This window comes from Dromaius novaehollandiae, chromosome 8, assembly GCF_036370855.1.
Source record: "Dromaius novaehollandiae isolate bDroNov1 chromosome 8, bDroNov1.hap1, whole genome shotgun sequence".
Lineage (NCBI taxonomy): Eukaryota > Metazoa > Chordata > Aves > Casuariiformes > Dromaiidae > Dromaius > Dromaius novaehollandiae.
This window is the reverse complement of record NC_088105.1, coordinates 13,509,866-13,529,612: the sequence shown is the minus strand read 5'-3', so window position 1 is coordinate 13,529,612 and position 19,747 is coordinate 13,509,866. Positions and strand designations below refer to the sequence as shown.

The window sequence follows — 19,747 nt, the reverse complement described above, 5'->3', positions numbered from 1 at the left end:
CCTGAACTCAAACCCTGTGAGCTGCAGCCACCTTCTAGACAGCTGAATCTCAGGTGAAATGAATCCACCAGGCCTTAACAAAGACTCTCCAAAGAGTTCTTATATTTCTGTCTCGAGTGTACTCATAAAGGAGGGAAGCCCTCGTGATAGCGAAGGCTGTTGTCCAGCTCAGGATGTCAAGCGAAACTGTCCGTCACACAGACCACCTTGTACCAGCATGACAGTCTGCGGAGGGAGCAGACACAAGATGTGGTAGCAAAGGACACACAGCAAGAACTATTCACTGGACTGAATGGTTCGGCAGTCATATCAGACAGGAAGCCTGTTAGGGTTGGAGTAGGCAGAAGTTAAATTATCTGGCAGCACCAAACAGTTTTGCACCAGCCCTGCACACTGGAGATCCAGTATCACTTCAGTGGTCAGGGCTAGAAAGATGTTATTCTTACTATGAGGAAGCTGAATGCTCAATAACCAGAGGGTATATTTTCTCCTGGCCAGTTGTTGATTCCTGCAAACAATACTAAGGACACCATGGATACGAGCCAGGACACTCCTAGACTCGTACATAGGATCTTTTTAGTGGCAGACCCAGGCCAAAACAGGGTTTATTTCAGACCTTCTCAAACGCATGGATTTTAGAAACAGCCTTGCAGGCGTTGCACCAATCTCCAAACTTAGGAGCAAGTCCAAAAAACCCTGGCCCATCTTGGTGATTCCTAGTTACTGGCATTACAGACATGCATAAAAACTTGTGTAAGCAGAAAGCTATGTTACAGCATGCTCAAGCACAAGTCAGTGCTCCACACAGATGTGCAACTTTGCAGGCACATGCATGCTTGCTGAGAAAGGGTGGGCAATTGCATGCTACTTGCCAAAGCCTTCAATATCCATCTACTTCTATTGCCTCAGCACCACGTGCACCATCTCAAGTTCACCTGTCAAGCTAGAGCCCTCTACTTAATTTCATTTTGAAACCTTCCCATTGGCCTCATCCAGGCAGAGTACAAGCAGAGGAGTTCCCTTCCACTTAAGGCTACTTCCAGGACTTGCATGAGCATGGATCCTGCACAGGCTTCTTCATGGAGGTGAATGTCACACACACGCACACGATATTTGGAGTTTCCTCATCTTGCAGCCAGAGGACACTCAATGCAGCATGTACACACAACCCTGGACTGCCCCACTCCCTGATCTGGCTGCTTTTGCTAGGTCTTCATGCGACGTGCCGTGACCATGCCCCCAAGCTCCCCGCCGGACCAGTGTGTGTCTAGTACGGCTGCTCCCATGAGCCTCATGCACTGCGCATCCTGGCCAAACCCCGTCAGTGTTAGTAAAACTAATTTCCACCGACCCTGGTTATGGACGTCGTTCTTACTATCGATCTCCGCTGCTTCTTGGGCTTCCCCAGCTCGTACTCATCATCATCCAAATCCTGAACAGAAAGAGGATTCCTGTGTTACCTCTGTGATTTGGACACATGAGTATTTAAGTTGCAGAAATGTTCACCCCATGCAATATTAGGAACTGTGAAGTCAGAAAACCAGTTCCGCAGCAGAGCGCAAACTCTCCCTTATAGCATTTGCTTCAGTGTCACCTGGAAGTGGTGCAGAGGCAGAACACATGGAGGGGAGGGCTAAAACACCTTCATTCAGGACCAACAGGCGCAACGGAGGCACAGTGCTAAACCTCCAGGGGCCAATACACCATCCTGCAGCCAGGCACAGAACAGCTGGGCCATGTCACTACACTATGCCTATGCTCCACTGAACTTGCTGCACTGTCTTCCAGGCTTTCAATATTTGCCTTAATCACTTGCAATTATGACGGCAGAGGGAAAAGAAAGTGAACCAGATCTGCAGAGAGCCAGAAATAACAGCTTGGAGAAGTGGAACAGCCCCAGTTCTATGTTCAAGGAACAAGGAGAGTCACAGCCCCACATTTCAGTTCCTCTCTGAGTCCCCTCCAAGAGGTAAAATGTAGGTGATACCAGAATCTGAAGGCAAATAAGACTCAAACTCAAAAGCATCTCAGATCTACCCAGGAGGGTTCTCTGCAAGGACCCCCTGCAGAAGGAGTTAACAACCACAAGTCTGACTCAGACCCCACTGGCCCTTTAATTAGCACTGGGGAACTAGTTGGGTCTTTGAATCCAATCAGCATTACAGAGGTGATCAACAAATGCCTTGAGCATTAAGCACAGAAATGCACAGGGATGCTGATATTTTAGTGTTAAAAAGAGGCTTGTGCCCAAATATGATCAGATAAATCACAACATGGTGACATGGGTTACTGCGCATCCCTGTTCTCCTTCTGCCATCGCAGCCAAACACTTGGTGACAGTCTCACACTGAGACAAACCAGCCTTTAGTTTCAAACACAAGCAGAGTGCAGGCTCTCTCCTGAAGCTCTCACAGGAAGAAGCCATGCCCTAAACAGTACCTGGCCCTGTACGGCATCATCACTGGCCTCCTGCTCAGAAGAGAAGCTCTCGTACTCTTCCTCGGAATAGTTGTCTGAAAGGGAAGGAAAGAGGGGAGAGATCCTGTGAAACTCCTTTAAGGTGAGAAGACAGCCTCATCTCAGGAGTAGAGAAGTCCGACTCCAACAGTCACAAACCAAGAAACGGAGCACACAAGGAGATGCTTTCTAGTTTATCTTCTAGCTGTGCTAGAACCAGTGTGATAGGAAGCTCCTGGAGGTGGGGAACATGGAAGAACACACCTAATTGGAAGGAAGGATCAGTAGACAGATAAGGCTCCTCACAAAACAATCTCCTTTTACCTTGGAAAGAACCATCTAGCAGACAGCAGGAAATAAAGAGGTTTATCCAAAAGGGAAATGTTTTTTTTCCCCACACCCTACATGGGCACAACTGGCTCAAAGGAGCACAACAGGCCAGGAGAGTCTAACCTCCTTACTGAAATGATACTTCAGGTGAGCTGCCTGGCCTCAGGGGTTTTCTCCTATGCTCCTGCAGCAATACAGGCACCTGAGTGCACTGCCTTCAACAGGTCGTTCTTCTGGCAGAAGAATGGCTGGTGCCACATAGAAGGTGGAAGATCATCATGGGTGGAAACTCAATGACTTCCCTACATAGTGCACAACACTGGATTTACACTCATTAAAACAGACCATAATCCACAGCTAAATATGGCAGTTTGTATATTTATGCAAGTTAATGACATCTATTGTAGAACATCCAAAGGAAAAGAAGTTGGAAGAGCAGCTTAAATGTGAATTTCCTGAATACAACAGTTTTAGCCAGATGAGAAGCTACAGGTTCTCAGCATACCTGCCAGCAAAGCTGGAAGAGCATCAGTGAGAACACAGATAACTCTTGCTGGATGGCTCAGGCCTGGTGCAATATGCAGAAGAAGCTTTGACAATTTGAGCCCCAATTCCTGTCACACACCCTGCTTACACAGCAGCAGGTTTGCAAAGCTGATTTTCTTTGTATTAATCAGTTACAAGTACAGAACCTGTGCAAACCAGTTCTCGTTTGTCCCAGAAAGCATCTGGTCCAGGTGGGATTTAACTCCAGCAGCCTGGAAAAGACTAGTCCTCAGAGCATGTGGTTGTATTCTTACCTGTAGACTTGATTTTCTGGCTGGCCTGCATAGTGCTGTCTTCATGGTCAATTGGCTGACTTGACAAAGAGAAGATCCAGATTTCTGCTACCTTCACTGCAGCTTCTTTGATGTTGCTGAAAAGGCTCAGGACCTGGCCACCTTCTGTTGGGTGCTGCATGACCTGGCACAGAAATCAAGCAGTGAAAGCAGTGCCTGCATTTAAATAGGTTTAAACTTACACCATTTGCATACTACAAGAATTATTTATGTTAATTGATTACTCCAGATTTCCAAGTATGGAAGACAGCCAACACCCTGCAACTACAGGAACCACTTGCAGGCAATATGCAATGTTAGTTGAGATTTTATTTTACTGTTAAATGATGGAAGGAAAGGAAAAACTTTCTGAGCTTGACATATGATTAGCTTATCCTTGAAGCACAGTATTCGACTACCTCATTACTATTATTTGCTTACACAGTACTGATTCGAGTGATCAAGTTACCCAGCTTCTGAACACCTAATTAACGAACTTAATTCTGTGTTAAAGCCCAGCAAAAGAGCTAGTAACAGAAAAGCTTCTTGCTGAGGTACGTATGCAAAATGCTTCCAAAAGGAAAATTCCTGCTCCAAAGAGCTGGCAACTGAATATCCGAGGGTCTCGCCACCACGGGCTAACAAAGAACGGCTCACAAAAAACAAGATGACAGTGGAGGCAGAGGGACACCTCAGTGTGGGTTTTTCCTTTGCAATCATCCTTCACGGTCCGCAGGCAGCAGGGCTTTCCCCAGGACTTACTGCCCAGGTTCTTCTCTTGCCCCATCACAGAGCCAGAAATCACTTCCCCACTCCTGCTTGCCTGCACCTCAGCTTTCTACCACACACTGCTTTGTCAGCTCCTCACAGGGCATTAAAATGACCTCAGCTGATGAAGAACATATGCCCCCTCTGCTCTTACACTCTGCACATACTCACATCTCCAATAGCTTTTCAGGGCTTCGTTTCAACCACTAAGAGAATTTTTTTTAAAATGTCTCAACACTGTTTAGGGGTCATTATATATAAACTGCAAAGGGGAGAAGGGGCTTGGAAAAGGACACAAGAACTGTTTACGTGAAGTTTTCAATTTCAAAAGTATTCCAGATGAGCTGGAGAACAAAAAAGGAACCTTCGAAATTTTATGACCTTCCAACCTCAGATGGCTGACATTACAAAAAGACATGAAAAAAACCACATGCTGCTTTTCAGCAGCAAATGCCCAACACTTAGAAGTTCACTGATGGGTCTAATTAATGAGACCACACACTTTCTGCCTTACTGCAGTATTTAATTTCTAGCTCTTAAACAAACCAAATACAACACAGGAAAAATATTAGCTGCAACACCATAAACCAGTATTTAGCCAATTCCAAAGGAGAATTCAACATTTGCTGCAAGCGTAAGGGAAACTTAATTCGCAAATGAATGCTCTTTATAATGAATTATTTAATATAGTAATAGCTCACCACAACATAGCATGGACTTATTTTGGATGGAACCAATTTGTCGACAGGATACAGTCTGATGCAAAATATTGGTGTTAAACCAAACTTGCTACTGCTAAGCCCTCTCTAAATATTCAAAAGCACACAGAGCAGAGATTAAACAAGGTGTGAAATAACAAAGCACAAAGCTAAGCTATCCAGAAAGCTTTACTGCATAGTCCACCCATACTCAATTCCACCATTAATTTTAAGTGTAAATCTGCAGATTTTATCATTTACCTCTCATGAACAGAACTCCAGCTACATTACCAAGAATAGCCATGAAATGAGAACTGCGAAAGGGGTTTCAAGCAAAATGATAAAAGCTATTTGACCATGAACTCTCGTACAGTGGCACAGAGAAAGACAGCAAACCTGAGCTGCTTTAACCTTGGTACTTCTCAGCCTTGGAACACTTGCTCAAGTGACCCTAATGATCTTGCTCTGCACATCTGAAATAAGACATATTACATTTAAGACTAACCTGAGATGGATGCAGTGTTCATTGAACTGAAGCAAACATACTACACCTTCTGTTGTCTGTTCCAGGAAATGTGACACAAAAGAATATTTTGTGTTTTTTAAACTCATGCTGAAGTGTCCCGAATACAAAGGGGGCAACACTACATTTGGGTAAAATTATTTGAATACCAGTTCCTCAATCTTAAAAGAAGTCATCACAAGGTAATAAGCCAACCTTATGAAATCTTTTGTTCTCAAGATATTAATTATCCAGAACACGTACAATATTATTACTTGGTGCTAAAAATCTGTCTAAAATCTTGCTCTGTGAGCCCTGATTACAGTTTTAAGATAGATATATGAAATCTGCACAGGTACTTCTTAATGAGGAAAATGACAATGTTGGGTTTAATGCAAAGAGAAAGGAAAAACGTCCGCTCCTGAAAACGCAGACCCCGCCAAACGCTGCTCACCTCAGCCATGTTGATAGACCCCACAGCCAGAGTTTTGTAGCCTAGAATCGTTCGGTTCTTGTACCGCTTCCGCCGCTGCAGCATGATCTGAAGCTTGTTGCCTTCTCTCTTCAGGAAATGAGGGTACTGAGGTTGGAAACACAATGGAAAAGTTTATTATGTCCCTTGATGTTATCTCCCAAGCTGCCTAGTTCACAAGTAAACTCCATTCCTAGGGGTTAACGCATAGGGCTTTCAGAAGTGCCTAGAGCTGAATTAACATTCAGCGGACAAACCCGCATTATCTCAAGAAAGCTTACATCTCTGACTGCACATTTCAGCTCTACGCTTTTGTTTTCTTCAGCCAAGCACTTCTTGCTTCATCCATTCCACCCTCAGCCTCAGGGAAATAGCAAAGCAAACACCTGCCTGACATGCATGGGCTTTGGTAAAGCTCTGATGGAGAACACAAATGCTACATGAGCGACAGGCAGACTAGGAGGGAGAGCTCAGATAACCCTCACAGCTGCACCTGGAGAAACGGAGCCATGTCTGTGCAGGCTCAGGTCAGGAGACAAGCCAGGCCTCGGCAGCCTGCGTTATGAAGAGGGCTGGCTGGCTGTGGTAGCCAATAGGTGCAGGAAACACATCCCGGGGTGCAAGGGAGGGCTGAGCCCAAGCCTGTCTCCAAAGAGATGAGCAGGCGCCATGAGACGGGCTGTGAGGACCACTTCCCTCGACAGCCAAATGGAGGCTGCCCAGAACCGAAGCCCCGGAGCTGCAGCCTGGGGCGCAGGCTACTCCATACGTGAACGGAGAGCAGCGCATGGCAGCAGGGACAGGCATGGATCCCTGTGCTCTCAGCAGGACAGGGCCTCCCCTCTAGCACAAGGACACGTCTCAGTATTTGATCTTTCACTGCACATGCGTAAGAGCCTATTGTACTCCAAATGGCAAGTGCGGGGAAACACAGCTAAGAGGCTACGGGTTTGCTGATGCCTATTTTGCTAAAGCAGAGACCTATATGGTCCCTCAGTGATTCTCTCCAGGGCAACGCTGTCTCCATCACACATGTGGCTCTTGCAACTATCAATGTTTTCCAGCTTTAACACACTCAGACTTCTATTGCTCAGAGTGGTTGAATTATTAGTAATTAAGTTGACTGCTGCCCTGACCTTACTACTCTCAAAGTCAATGGTGGGGAAAGTCTCCTCTGATAACACTTAAGTGCTGGTAACCAGAGAAGCAGGCTAGTGAGTGTCCCAAGTTCCCTGGGCTTTTGATCTGCAAAGACAGAACAAGGAACAGGCTAGAGGAGCAGACAGTGAGGTGGGCTGAAAACTGGCTCAATGGCAGAGCTCAGAGGGTTGTGATCAGTGGTGCAAAGTCTAGTGGGAGGCCAGTAACTAGTGGTGTACCCCAGGGGTCAATAATGGGTCCAATCCTGTTCAACTTGCTCATCGATGACCTGGATGAAGGGACAGAGTGCACCTTCAGCAAGTTTGCTGATGATACAAAACTGGGAGGAATGTCTGATACACCAGAGGGCTGTGCCCTTCAGAGGGACCTCGACAGGCTGGAGAGATGGGCAGAGAGGAACCTCATGAAGTTAAATAAAGGGAAGTGCAGGACTCTGCACACGGGGAGGAATAAACTCACACACCACTACAGGCTGGGGGTCACCTGCTGGAAAGCAGCTTTGTGGAGAAGGACCTGGGGGTCCTGGTGGACAAGAAGTTGACCATGAGCCAGCAACACACCCTCGTGGCAAAGGTGACCAATGGTATCCTGGGTAGCATTAGGAAGAGCACTGCAAGAAGATAAAGGTAAAGTGATCCTTCCCCTCTGCTCAGCACTAGCAAGGGCAAGTCTGGCGTGCTGAGTTCTGGGCTCTCTAGTATAAGAGGGACAAGGAGCTACTGGAGTGACTCCAGTGAAGGGCCACTAAGACAATTAAGGCAGTGGAGCATCTCTCATATGAGGAAAGACTGGAAGAGCTAAGACTTCAGCCTGGAGAAGAGAAGACTGAGGGTGGAATCTTATCAATGCGGATAAGTATCTGAAGGGAGGGTGTAGAGAGGATGAGGCCAGACTCTTTTCAGTGGTGCCCAGTGACAGCATGAGAGGAAACAGGCAGAAACTGAAACACAGGAGGTTCCGTCTGAATCTAAGGAAAAAAACTTTTTTACTTTCATTCAACTCTGAAACAGGTTGCCTGGGGAGGTTGCAGAGCCTCCATCCTTGGAGATATTCAAAAACCATCTGGATGGAGTCCTGGGCAACCTGCTGTAGGTGATCCTGCTCGAGCAGGGGGTTAGACTAGATGATCTCTAAAGGCCCCTTCCAACCTCGACCACCCTGTGGTTCTGTGAAGGTTCTCCCCAAAAGGGAGCAACCCTGTCCTACTGCCAGGCTGCATTGCAAAGACAGACCCTTCCAAGGTATGCTCCATAATAGAAAACACATTTGCTCATATATTGCCCCAAAAACTTCCCACAAAGATGAGAGAAGCTGTGAAATCAAGCAGAGATTACTAGGGAGCAATCAGACTAACCATGCTATCTCAGTTTGGCCTGCTTATCTGCACAGGGTATCAGTGCAGCCAGGCCCTGCTTTCCCCCCGATACCCACCTCAGGAGCACTGCCAGGCAGCAGGGCCCAGCTCATGAAGCCATACAAGGGAAGAGCAATCTTCAAAAACACAAACACACACAAAACACACACAAAACACACACAAAAAACAAAAAAAACCCAAAAAAGAAAAAAACCACAAAAACAGTAGCCACATGACTAGGTAGCTGAGACACATTTTGAGAGCAGAGATGAATGGGACCCCAGCTCCAAACGTATAAAACACACAGCACAAAGTAGCCTGCAGAAAGGAGAACCTAATTGTAGGGATCTCAGATTGGACATTCTCAACTGAAGCATCCTTCATTTCACAGGCAAAAACTAAATCTCCCCAACCCTGGATGCTGTGAAATTAGCTTCCTGCCTATCAAAAAAGTTGATGAATATCGATGCTGAGTGCCACCAGAAACCCTGAGATATTAATTTGCACTCCAGAACAAGCCTGAGTGCCACGCAGAGCATCAGGAGCAGTGGTCACACAGACAAGCAGAATACTAATTAACTGCTTGTCCTGCAAGTACAAGATCTACTTTACATTGCATGAGGAAGTGGCCCTGCAGCAGAGAGGAAGAGCAGTCCACATAATTAAAAGACCACATCAAAACACACGTGCAGCCAGACAAGTTGAGCCTGTGACTTTACAGGAGTGCACCATCCTTAAGTAAGGATGGAAGCACATAACTGGGAGAGCCAAGAGGAATTCAGAAAGCAAGAGAGAAAAACAGTCCATTGGACTCCTTGGCAGGCCATCAGCAGGGCTAGAATGACTGTAGAGATTGCTGCTACTTGAGCTGGTGAAGCAAGACAAAGCTGTAGTATGGTGCTGTCCTCTTGGCTATTCAGCTATGCACTGAGAACAAGCAATGGACACACTTAGAAACCCCAAGCTGCAAGCCCAGGTTTTCATTAACCATGACCCCCAGTGCCTACTTTGATACAGTCACCCTCAGCACTTATTATCCCACCCTACATTATAGTTGGGGATTTGGCACTTTTATACTCAACTCTAGCATTTCCCTCCCACTGGGGTCCTTCCACGTGTTGCAAAGGCAGCAGGGAAGAGGACTTCCTTGCTCTCAGCTCAAGGCACTTGGGCCCAACCAGGGTTGCTGTAGGACAGGCCTGAAACTGCAGCTCTAGTCACACTTGGTCCCACACCAGCTCAGTTTCAATGTGTACAATTTTCAGGGATTAAACTCAAAGGCTCAAGTCCATACACGTGCACTCTTCTATCAAAGGTGCATTTCCTGGCCACCTCCAACAAGCGTTCACAAGCATGATATAAATAAATAAATAAATCCCCAAAGGTACAATCAGACTACTCAGCTGCCCACTTAAACGCAAGGGCCTCCGGAAGAAAAGCCAAGTTGTTTTCACTGCACAGACAAGCTATTTTTAACTCCAGCCATGGCTTATCAGCTCTGCAGAATGGTTTCAACCAAAACTCTTCAATAATTGTCAATCCATGGCACACACTGGAGAGGAAAACAGTTCAGCTCAAAAACAGTTCAGCTCAAAACATTTGAAATCAAAACTTTTACAGAAAGCAACAAGCACTCCAAGCTGTGAAAACACGGGGCCATCACACACACCAGAACAGCTAGAGAAATTCTTTCTGAAGCCCCAGTAACATAATCCCTTCCATCTGGAAAGGTTCATTAGATCAAACACATGAATTAAGTGCGCCACAGAGCTGCAATGTTGTGCTTGGAATATCTGGAGAATTTCACTTGATCCTGTGAAACGCAAGAAGGGTTAGGAAAAAACAGCTATTCTAGCAGTAAGGATGATGCTAGCTCACCTGCAAGAAAGGCTGTTGGTGAAACAGGATCAGACACATCACTATTCCAGGCCTACCCTAATTGTGTAATAGAGCAACAGGAAACTCCTCCCGTCTGTTTGAGCCAAGGCCTGCCAGACACAATAGGCTGCGCGCTACCATGCCAGCCTGCACTGTCACCTGGCTGCCTTAATGCTGGCAAGGAAAGGCTCTACGCAAGGAACTTCACCCAAGAGAAACAGCAGAGAAGGAGGTGACTGAAAATACAAGAGGCTGCAAACCCAGACAGCCAGCACACTGTACACACGCAGAGAGCTAGATATACAGTTTGAAGAGCTGATGGTGCGAGATACTGGCTACTGCAAGACACAGAGCTTGCCATGCTGAAACATCCATGTGCTAGCACTCTGTGGCCTGTCACCACTCTCAAATATCCCAGGCACTAATTTCAGACTGTATCTGGCTTAAGCTACAGTCATTAGCTAGAACAGCTTCCAGCCACCATCCAATTAAGAAACAATAAACGCTGTCATAGAAATCCTGCTGCACCATTTCAGGAAGACTTCCCAGGCCTCACTGCATCCAAGAGCACTAATCCTTCCTGCAGCCAGAGAGACCAGCAGCACCTCTCTGCATTAACCTTGCTCGCTTCTCAAGCTCCTTTTCCAAAGGCTTCCCCACTCAGGAGGTAGCACCAGGGGTAGCATGAATCAGGAAAGAGAAGAGCCAATAAAATACAGTTGTCCCAGCTCCCACCTATTCCTATGACTTTGGAGCCAAGAGTAGCTATCTGCATATTGTTCCTGCTTCCCTGAACAGTGCCTCCCTGGGCAACTCCAGATCGGAGGTTCACCTGTCTCATTCCTAAAACTACTTTCCTATCAGCCTGACCCTCCATGATGCTCTCCATGGCTGCCCATCTCCAGTGTTCATTCCTAACAAGGAAGGCAATGGAAGGCGAAAAAAGAGCCAGTCTGGTCTGCTCCAGTTCTTGCCAAGGACACAACATGAAGAGGAGCAACGCAACAAAGTCCTTGCGTTCCTAGGCACCAAATACAGGACACAGGAGGAAGGTTCACAGACACTGCGAGCCCAGCACCCTGCTCCAGACCCTCTGTGAAAATAGTGGACACTCAACGCAGACAGGCAATTCAAACAGATTTGCATTGCCGCACTGAGAATATGCAAATTGAAGCTAGTATCCTTCCAGGCAAGTCAGGGCTAAGGAGACCTGCTTTCTAGGGTGCAGGGTTGGCCCCAAGGACAATTCTAAGAGTTTATACAACAGCTTTTCTAGTGGTCTTCTCCCTCCCCAGACTAGATCTTGGAAGCATCTGGGCCACTTGCTGAAATTCCCCAGGGCTGACTACTAAAAGTTAAAATCCAAAAGAACTCAGACAGATCCTCAAAAATTCTAGGAACAACCTTAAGAATAAGCATCCCTGGCAGCACTAGGAGGATCTTCATGTCAGACCCACAAAGTACCTCTGCTCACTGAAAAGAAGCAACTCCAGCAAGCACATATGCCCCAAAACCAAGTCCCACGTTACCTGCAGTGAGAAGGTCAGTGCAAGCTCTGTCTCCACGTGTCCACTCGGGGGCAATACAATCTCGTGAGACCTCAGGATGCGTTTGGAGCCCTGCACAGAAACAAAATATGGCATGTGAATTCCCCGTGAATTCCCTGGCACCCAACCCATTTACAGCCCAGCCCCATAGCAGGTCCTCCAGCAGAAGGCAAGCTTAGCAGCAAAACAGGAGAGCTCCAACTACCAGAAGTCCTGCCCTCCCTCATACCACTTGCACCATCTACCCTAGAGAGAGTTGCCTTTGGGCTGTAGAGTCTACCTTGTCCCAGGAAAAAGCTAAGGCAGCAGGTCCTGCAAGTGGAGTACTTTGAGAGCTTGAAGCAATGGGCTTTGACCTGAAGGCACTGCCAGAGCGAGTCTGGCCTCAGCAGTGGAGTCCAGGCCCACAAGTCCACCCTACAGAGGCACCCTTGATGGCACATTGGGCAGGAAGGGTGGGCTGAAATGGCAGTAGCCTTGGCCTGAGCTGAGGTCCCACCGCAGCCCTCTTTATTGAAAACTGGGAAGCATTTTCAGGGACCAGAGAAAATGAACAGACGGATCCGACCTTGCACTTCTGTGAAATATTAATGAGAAGAAAGGGAGATATTTGACTAATGAAGATTTGGGCATATTTACTGCCCCTAACTGCAACAAAGCAGCTTTTGTTCTGCCAAACCCCAGCATTCAAAAGCTATGAGTCAGCCCCCATCCCCCAAGTTAAAGTCTTATTTTAAAAATCATTTTATGATTCCAGCCAATAACTATCAAGCTCTTCATCTCCTGGGTTCAGAGGCTGCAGCGTCACAGTTAAATCTCTGGCGTTAGCCACAAGGGACCGGTCTTTTCTTTTTTCACACTCCTCCCTCCTCAGGGAAGGTGGAGATTTTAACCATCCAAACAACTCCAAGTAACTGGGGCGATAAAAGGGGGGGGGAGAAAAAAAAACAGTAGGCATTGCAGTGGAGTCTGGAAAGCTGATAGGATTACAGGGCAGCTCCAAATCAATACTGTGTTTGGACTGCTATATGCTAACCAAGTCACTGGGCTATTTGTTGTATGAGCATTTGATTCCACATAATGGAGAATTTTTCAGGGAGAACTAGCAGGAAAGCACGAGAGAAACTGCTGCCTAGCAAGCACTTGTGGGCTGTTCAAACACAGTGGCAAGTTTCAGAGGTCTCTGGCTCAATATTCTGCTGAGACTGCAGATCTGCCTTTATCTAGACGGGCCAATCTCCCAGAAGTACAGAACAGTAGCTCTCAAAAAAGGACCATCTGGAAAACTGGAGACAGATTAGGGGAAACATCTCCCAGCTACGTTCAAAGTAAAACTGGGTCTGCCTACATCAGCCCCAAACAGGAACCTGAGATAAGACAAAAAGCAGAGACTAGTTTACATTCCTTCTTCCTCAAATGTGTTGCTGACACAGCTACAGCGAATGCTGTGATCTGCAGAGGTGCCTCAGCTCCTATGCAGCACAGAACAGGCTGCTCTGTAGAAAAGCAGAGGGTGCCTAAGCTCCAGAGGATCAGAAGACAGACAAGCAGAGCAGGGGGAGAAAACAAAGGGCTCTCCCCACCCCGAAAAGCAGCACACATTGAAGAGTATGGCTTGCCAGTGGCAGCAGCAATATCTGTTCCATTGGTGCAAAACTCGTAACAGTGGCAATGCTGCGTTACTTGTTATGCAACTCAAAATCTACTGAAAGACCAAATATAGCTGCTTTTAAAAAGTTATAGCAGATAAATAGAGCACTGGCTCATGAAATGCAGTTGACAACTCTTTGAACATCACTGTTCAGGAGGCTGCAAGGAAACATGGGAAATGCAGGTAACACGCTCTCATTAGATTTGAATTCAGTCATCCCCTCTGAAAGGACTCCAGTGCCCAACACCTCTCTCTTGCAATTCCCCATAAAAAAGGAAGCCAGTCATTCAACAGAGATCATCTATTTGACAATCCAGTATCACCAGCCTCAAACAACAGCCATGTCAGAAACCTGAGCGCTGGCAAATTAAGTGATCCTGAAAGAGCTTGTCAGCATCATAGTAATAACCTGCAAGCATAGAAGTTCTGCATTAAAACCCTTTTAATGAGGGGGAGTTGCAAATCACCGTGTCTCTCTTCTCAGAGTTGCTACTGGCCCACTTTTAAATAGCATTATGACAAAGAAATATGGGTGACAATCGGATCAGAGCCCAAGGAACACCCAAGGTGAAGCTCTGGGCATCCTCCCGGACAGCAGTCACTCTAGCCACTGTGTCACATCTAGGTCAACTGCAGGGGCAGGTCAAGGGCAAAAGAAGAATGGTCCAAGCATCTGAGCTGCAGCCTGGGACTTGGCAGACGAGCACCCCAAACTTCCCCAGCAACACAGGGCAAGTCCTTTTGCCTTCCACTTTCTGTGGGATCACAGCACTGCCCTGCTCTAGAAGGGACTGCAGATGACCTGCTCAAGTCCCAGTGTCGGAGTTACTGCAGCGAGACAGATCACAACAGCATCCAAAATAGACCCAACTGTTAACAGTCGAGAGGGTTGGGTCTGTTTAAAACTCCCTTTGAACTTGCGGATCTGAGGCAGCATTTCCCACCTTTTCACACAGAGAAGGTGTAAACAGTCAGCAGTAACCTTGACAGGGAAAGAAGATTTTGCTCTAGTAAAAGCTACCAAGCTCTCCAACCCAAGTCTGACACACTCATTCACTGACAAGCCTCAGACCTTTACAGCTAGGAGTACAAACATACGGAAAGCTTTCAGCTTTGATAAGCAATATGTGACAGCCTGAGAACCCACAGCTGTGCATCTTCAGAGGCTCCCACAGAATGCAGTTGTGTGAAAGTATTCCCTACTTTTTCTGCTCCCTGCTGTGGGCATGTGAACCCCCTGCAGCAATGCCCACTTCTCTCACCCCTCACATCCTGCCTCAAGCTTGTAAAAGGGGAAGCAATCCTTTATTCCTCCTCACAGACTGAGAGCAGCCAAAACTGAAGCAAAGAGCTGCATTATTCCTCAGTGCTCACGCTCCAACAATACAGAGCTCGGGTTGCAAGAGCAAGGGCAAGCACTGCTCCACTTCCGCTTTCCCTCGCAAGGAAACCATCTCCTGACATTCCAGTCCACAGGCTTGGGAACAAAGTTGCCCCACTCTGGAGAGGTCCCAGACCCAGGAGCACCAGCATTTGCCTCATGTTACCAACACCCTTCAGGTGACTGCAAATTTCACAGGGGAAGAAGAGGGAAAGAGGAGGAGGAGGAAACTGCAGCACAGACATTTGAAACGGTAAGTGGTATTCTCTCAGCTACAGCTGCTGGGTAGGTTGATTCAATGGTCTTAACACAGAGGAACACACTTTTATCCCAGCTGGACTGCTCACAGAGGTGAGAGATGTTGACTGAATCCTCAGCTGCTTGTTCTTGCACCACAGACCCTTCATGATTTCAGCTTCCATGCTAGATTCTGTGTGCTTTGACACAACCAGATCTCTGCAGGGGTTTGTCTAGCTTTTTATTGAAAAGCAGCAGCCTTTCAGCATGGTTAATGCTGTTTTCCTACCTAGAGGTCTGCTAGGCTTTCAGTTGGTGCTTCAACATTTCCAGTGGTGGGAGCACTTGAGCCAGACTGACACTGCGATGCACTGCAGAATGAGGCCCCTTCCTCCCTAACCTGCCTCCAGATAGTGTGACCTACAGGTAGACACTTAATTAAATGGCACAAACCTGTACTATAAAGTATGTTATTTAACCTAGGACAATAGCTATACTTTAAGGAAACAAAACAGTATGTGTAGGTGCCCTACAAACCTGCTGGCAAGCATCTAGCTCCAAAATGACTTAAGAGTCCTGATAGTAGAGCTGACCCTGAATAAAACTGCCAGAGAAGCTCATCAACAAAGGAAGGCTCAAACCAGGGTACAAGCCAGGCTCCTCCCAAACCAGCACCAAGTTACCAAAGATGTTCTGCCCTAAAGTAAGCTGAAGTATGTTAGAGAACCAGGCTTGATTTTGGCCTGGAAAGAACTGGTGACAGCACATGGTCTGTAACAAGCATCCTTACACAGAGACAAGCTCATGCTGAGCCCTTGATGAGCAGTTGCTTTGCTCGAAACAATGAAATTCTGTAGGAACATGGGGGAAGCTCACAAGGGACTCTCCATATCCAGAATGCCCTGATGTATTTGGGTAATAGCCCATGGTTGCAATGGACCCTCACAGGGAGGAGAAGCTTAGCTTACACATCTGCCAGTATTTTTACCCAAGCAACACATTTAATTCTTAGAACTGAGCAGCAATTACCTGCATTTTGACAGCAATGACCACAGAAATAAGCTCCTTATCCAATTCCTTTAAGACTACCAGTTTCTTTAATGTCAAGCTGCACAACCTGCAAACAGGAACAGAAGAGAAAAAGTTATAATCATGCCTGAAAAAGGAAAAGCTCTGAACACCTTTCACACAGAGCAGTATCTCAGTTTGAGGGAGAACAGACTCCAGCCACAAGCCACATACAAACACAGAAATAAAGGCAGCAGAAATATCTGAGGTTTCCCAGGCTTTTCAGACTGAACTTCTCCACAAATGCAAGGACGTGGACAGTGGGTACATTGCGCCATTTGATACAGATTCATGGCCTCACGGGAGCACCTCACAGCATGGGCTTCCACAGACCACAGCCTGGGAATCCTTGCTCTGAGTCAGACCAAAAGCTTTACGGTCAGAGGAATTTAATTCCAGCAATAAAAAAAAAAAACAGAAAAGAAAAAAGAAAGAAATCACTGGGTCAAGCCTGAGTCAGGCTAATTATAAAGTCTTCTGCAAAGCTTTTCAAGCTTGTTAGCTTTTTCAGTTTCAGACTCCCGGCTCCCACAGAGCTAACTCCTAGCTCTTCTTGTCAACTCACATGTTCTCCTCCCCACCCCCAAACATAAGTGCTAGCAAGTGGCTCATATATCCTAGTGGGGAGGGGAAAAAAAAAAAAAAAAAGAGAGGGAGGGAGGACTCAAGGGGTGCCCTCTGGCCCTGGCGTTCACATGCCACGCATATGCAAGTAAATCACATTCTTCACCCAGGCAATGGCACATTGTTCTGGTTAAAGCTCTTTGCATTTCTGCCTTCCAGCACAGGCAGCTTGGGAGGGGAGGACATTTGGACTAGGTGCAGCTCAAGTTGAAGCTCTGAGGTAACGGGATCGCAGCATTGGCATGGTCACAGTTTCACAGCAGAAGAGTTACCACCAGTTGGTGTAATTAAGAGGGCGTGCCTAGAAAACGAACTTCAGGGAGGCAGAAACCTGAAGCAGAGGCAGTTCAGCCTGAGGAGCGCTGCAACCAGAAGAAGCTTCAGGGTGGGCTCCAGAGACCAGACCTCATCCATGACACTGGCCAGGACAGGCACTGCTTTCGCGTCGCCCCCCACCCCACGCAGAGACATGCTCTAGCCTCTGCCGGGGGCACCAGCGAGGCTCAGCAAGGCTCCTCCGGGACCACTGCCGAGCTCCTGCTGCCGAACAGAGCGACCACTGCATCGGGGCCTGCGCGTGAACGGGCAAAGGCCGGTAGCAGAGGGGAAGGGAAGAGGAGCAGGTGCTGGATTTTGGTGCATGCCCAGGCAGCAATAGCACAAATGTGACTGACTGAAGCCTAACCTTGAACCTGGGAACCATGACAAGGCACCACTGCAAGGGCAGCACAAGCAGCTTAGCTCTGCCAGGCCCACATCCTTCATCGCTGCCGTGGGAGGCGGCCACACTGCTTTGCTCTAACACCCCAAGGCAGCCACGATCAGCCTGGGTGCAAAACTGTGGGAGAGACTCGCTAGAGGCTCTTCCCAACAGGAGCACCGGCAGAAGATGAAGCAATAGCTGCCTGCCACATCCAGAAACTCCTACGGTCCTGGCTGAACTCTCTCTCCCCACTAACAGGGCTAGGAACAGCAAAGCACAGGACTCAGCTCTCGTCATCTTCATTCAAGCACCTCTCCTAATCTGCTCTTATCAGCCTCTTCTCCACCTCAGCCACGTAACTACTCTCTTCACTCGCTCTCGAGGCGCTGCTCCTGCTGTCAGCCCCCAAAACCGAGGGAATAGCGCGCTACAAGCTCTCTCCTCGGCAGTTTTGCACCAGAACAGAGGACCCCCAGAGACCGCACACCTTACTGTAGTTACACGGAAAGCAGAAAAACGTGGGGGCTGGCTGGGCCTGTTCCCCTCTGCCACGGCACCAGCAGCCATGCCAAGCGCGAGCGCGACAGGCATGCTCGAGCCCGGGAGGTGCGCGCGGGGAGGAGCAGCAGCAGGACAGCCGCAGCTGCGCTCGCTCGGCCGGCGGAGGGACAGCCCAGCTCCCCAGCAGGCAAAACCTCTCCTCGAGCGAAGCCAGCACCCACGGAAACGGGGGAGCAGAGGCCGGCACGCTCGGCACTAGGCGTCCCCCCACGGTGCAAGTCGGACAAGCCGGAGCACAGGGGAGACCGCCAGCTTCGCCGCCTGGTCCGGAGCAAAACAGCCAGCGTGGCCGCCCTGGCCCGGAGCCGGAGGAAGGAGGCCGTGATGCCATTTGTTTTCTTTGTAACGCTGCAGCTAGAGGACAATCGCGCTCGGCTTGCCAAAACGCACAGAGCCCCGGCGGTCAGGTGCTGGGAGCAGAGGTAGAACAAGGCGCTGGCATTGTCTCCGCCGCAGGCGGGAACAAAGGGCCTTTCTGCGCGCCGGGCCGAGGGAAAAGGTACGCGCGGAGCCATTGTGTCCTCCGACGCGCGCCCGAGAAGGGGCGCTCTGTTCTCCGCCGCCCTTCTTTCAATCCGTCATTCATGAGCTTTGATCAAACCCTGCGGAGCACTTGCTGCTTGGGGGGAAAAAATAATAATAAAAAAAAATTAAAAGCCTCCTTTACAGTGATCAGAAAAACAAAAACAGCTGAAAAAAAAAAGACATGGGATACATCTGCTTTCTGTATCCCTGATTGCTGGACCACTGGTACTAAAAGGCACTTCACACAAACAACAATGAAATGTTTATATTCTCCAGCAAGGGGGAAAAAAAAAGGAAAGAAGAGAAAAAAGAAAAAACAGACACTCTTACAGTTTAAATCCCACCAAATCACTCTTACCCTCAACATGCTTACTGTTATTCCAGGTCTTCAGTCTAACTTTGCAGCTTGCAAATCAAAGCAAGCTTCAGAACATATGGCTGAAAGGAGCCGTACTTTACTCAAACAGCTTTTTTTATATATATATATATATATATATACACGTATATATATATATATATATACACACACACACACACACATATACATATACACACACACACACTATATATATATATATATATATATATATATATATATATATATATATGTATATGTATATATATTCCAAGCATGTCGCTGCATCCACAGCCAGCTTGGTACCGATGCTGCCAGGTAGAGGGACCCCGACCTGCTCACATCCACAGGCATGGCAAGGACACAGGTTTCAGTGCCTGCCATTTCTGCCTTCAGAAACAGCAGCACCTCTCTTCACACACCTATCTTTAGCCTAGATTTTCCTGTACCTTTGTCAGGTCTCAGGGATCAGGAAGGCAACTGGCCTTACAAAACATTTTCATCAACAAGTATGTCAAGATTTGTCACCATTATTGAACACCGGTAAGAAAAACAGGGCAGAAACAGGCACATGGAAAGAGCAACAACAACAACTACAAAGCTGCATTTGGAAGTTTCACATACGTACGTGTTTTCAGTGCACACAGGGAAAATAAC

The 19,747-nt window shown here is 47.5% G+C and overlaps 1 protein-coding gene across 8 annotated transcripts in view; it reads right to left on the bottom strand.

Moving 5' to 3' along the window:
* PACS2 (phosphofurin acidic cluster sorting protein 2) overlaps positions 1-19,747 on the bottom strand; it is an 89,059-nt gene that overhangs the window by 42,366 nt on the left and 26,946 nt on the right. For 4 of the 8 annotated variants that reach the window (XM_064515715.1, XM_064515717.1, XM_064515716.1 and 1 more), the window contains exons 2-7: positions 16,284-16,371; positions 11,968-12,057; positions 6,028-6,153; positions 3,588-3,750; positions 2,440-2,513; positions 1,352-1,432 (exon numbers count right to left, since the gene is read on the bottom strand). In XM_064515715.1, the coding sequence (XP_064371785.1) occupies positions 1,352-1,432; positions 2,440-2,513; positions 3,588-3,750; positions 6,028-6,153; positions 11,968-12,057; positions 16,284-16,371 (622 nt within the window). The remainder of the gene's footprint in view (positions 1-1,351; positions 1,433-2,439; positions 2,514-3,587; positions 3,751-6,027; positions 6,154-11,967; positions 12,058-16,283; positions 16,372-19,747) is intronic. The other 4 variants (XM_064515719.1, XM_064515720.1, XM_064515722.1 and 1 more) reach the window with 2 other exon arrangements.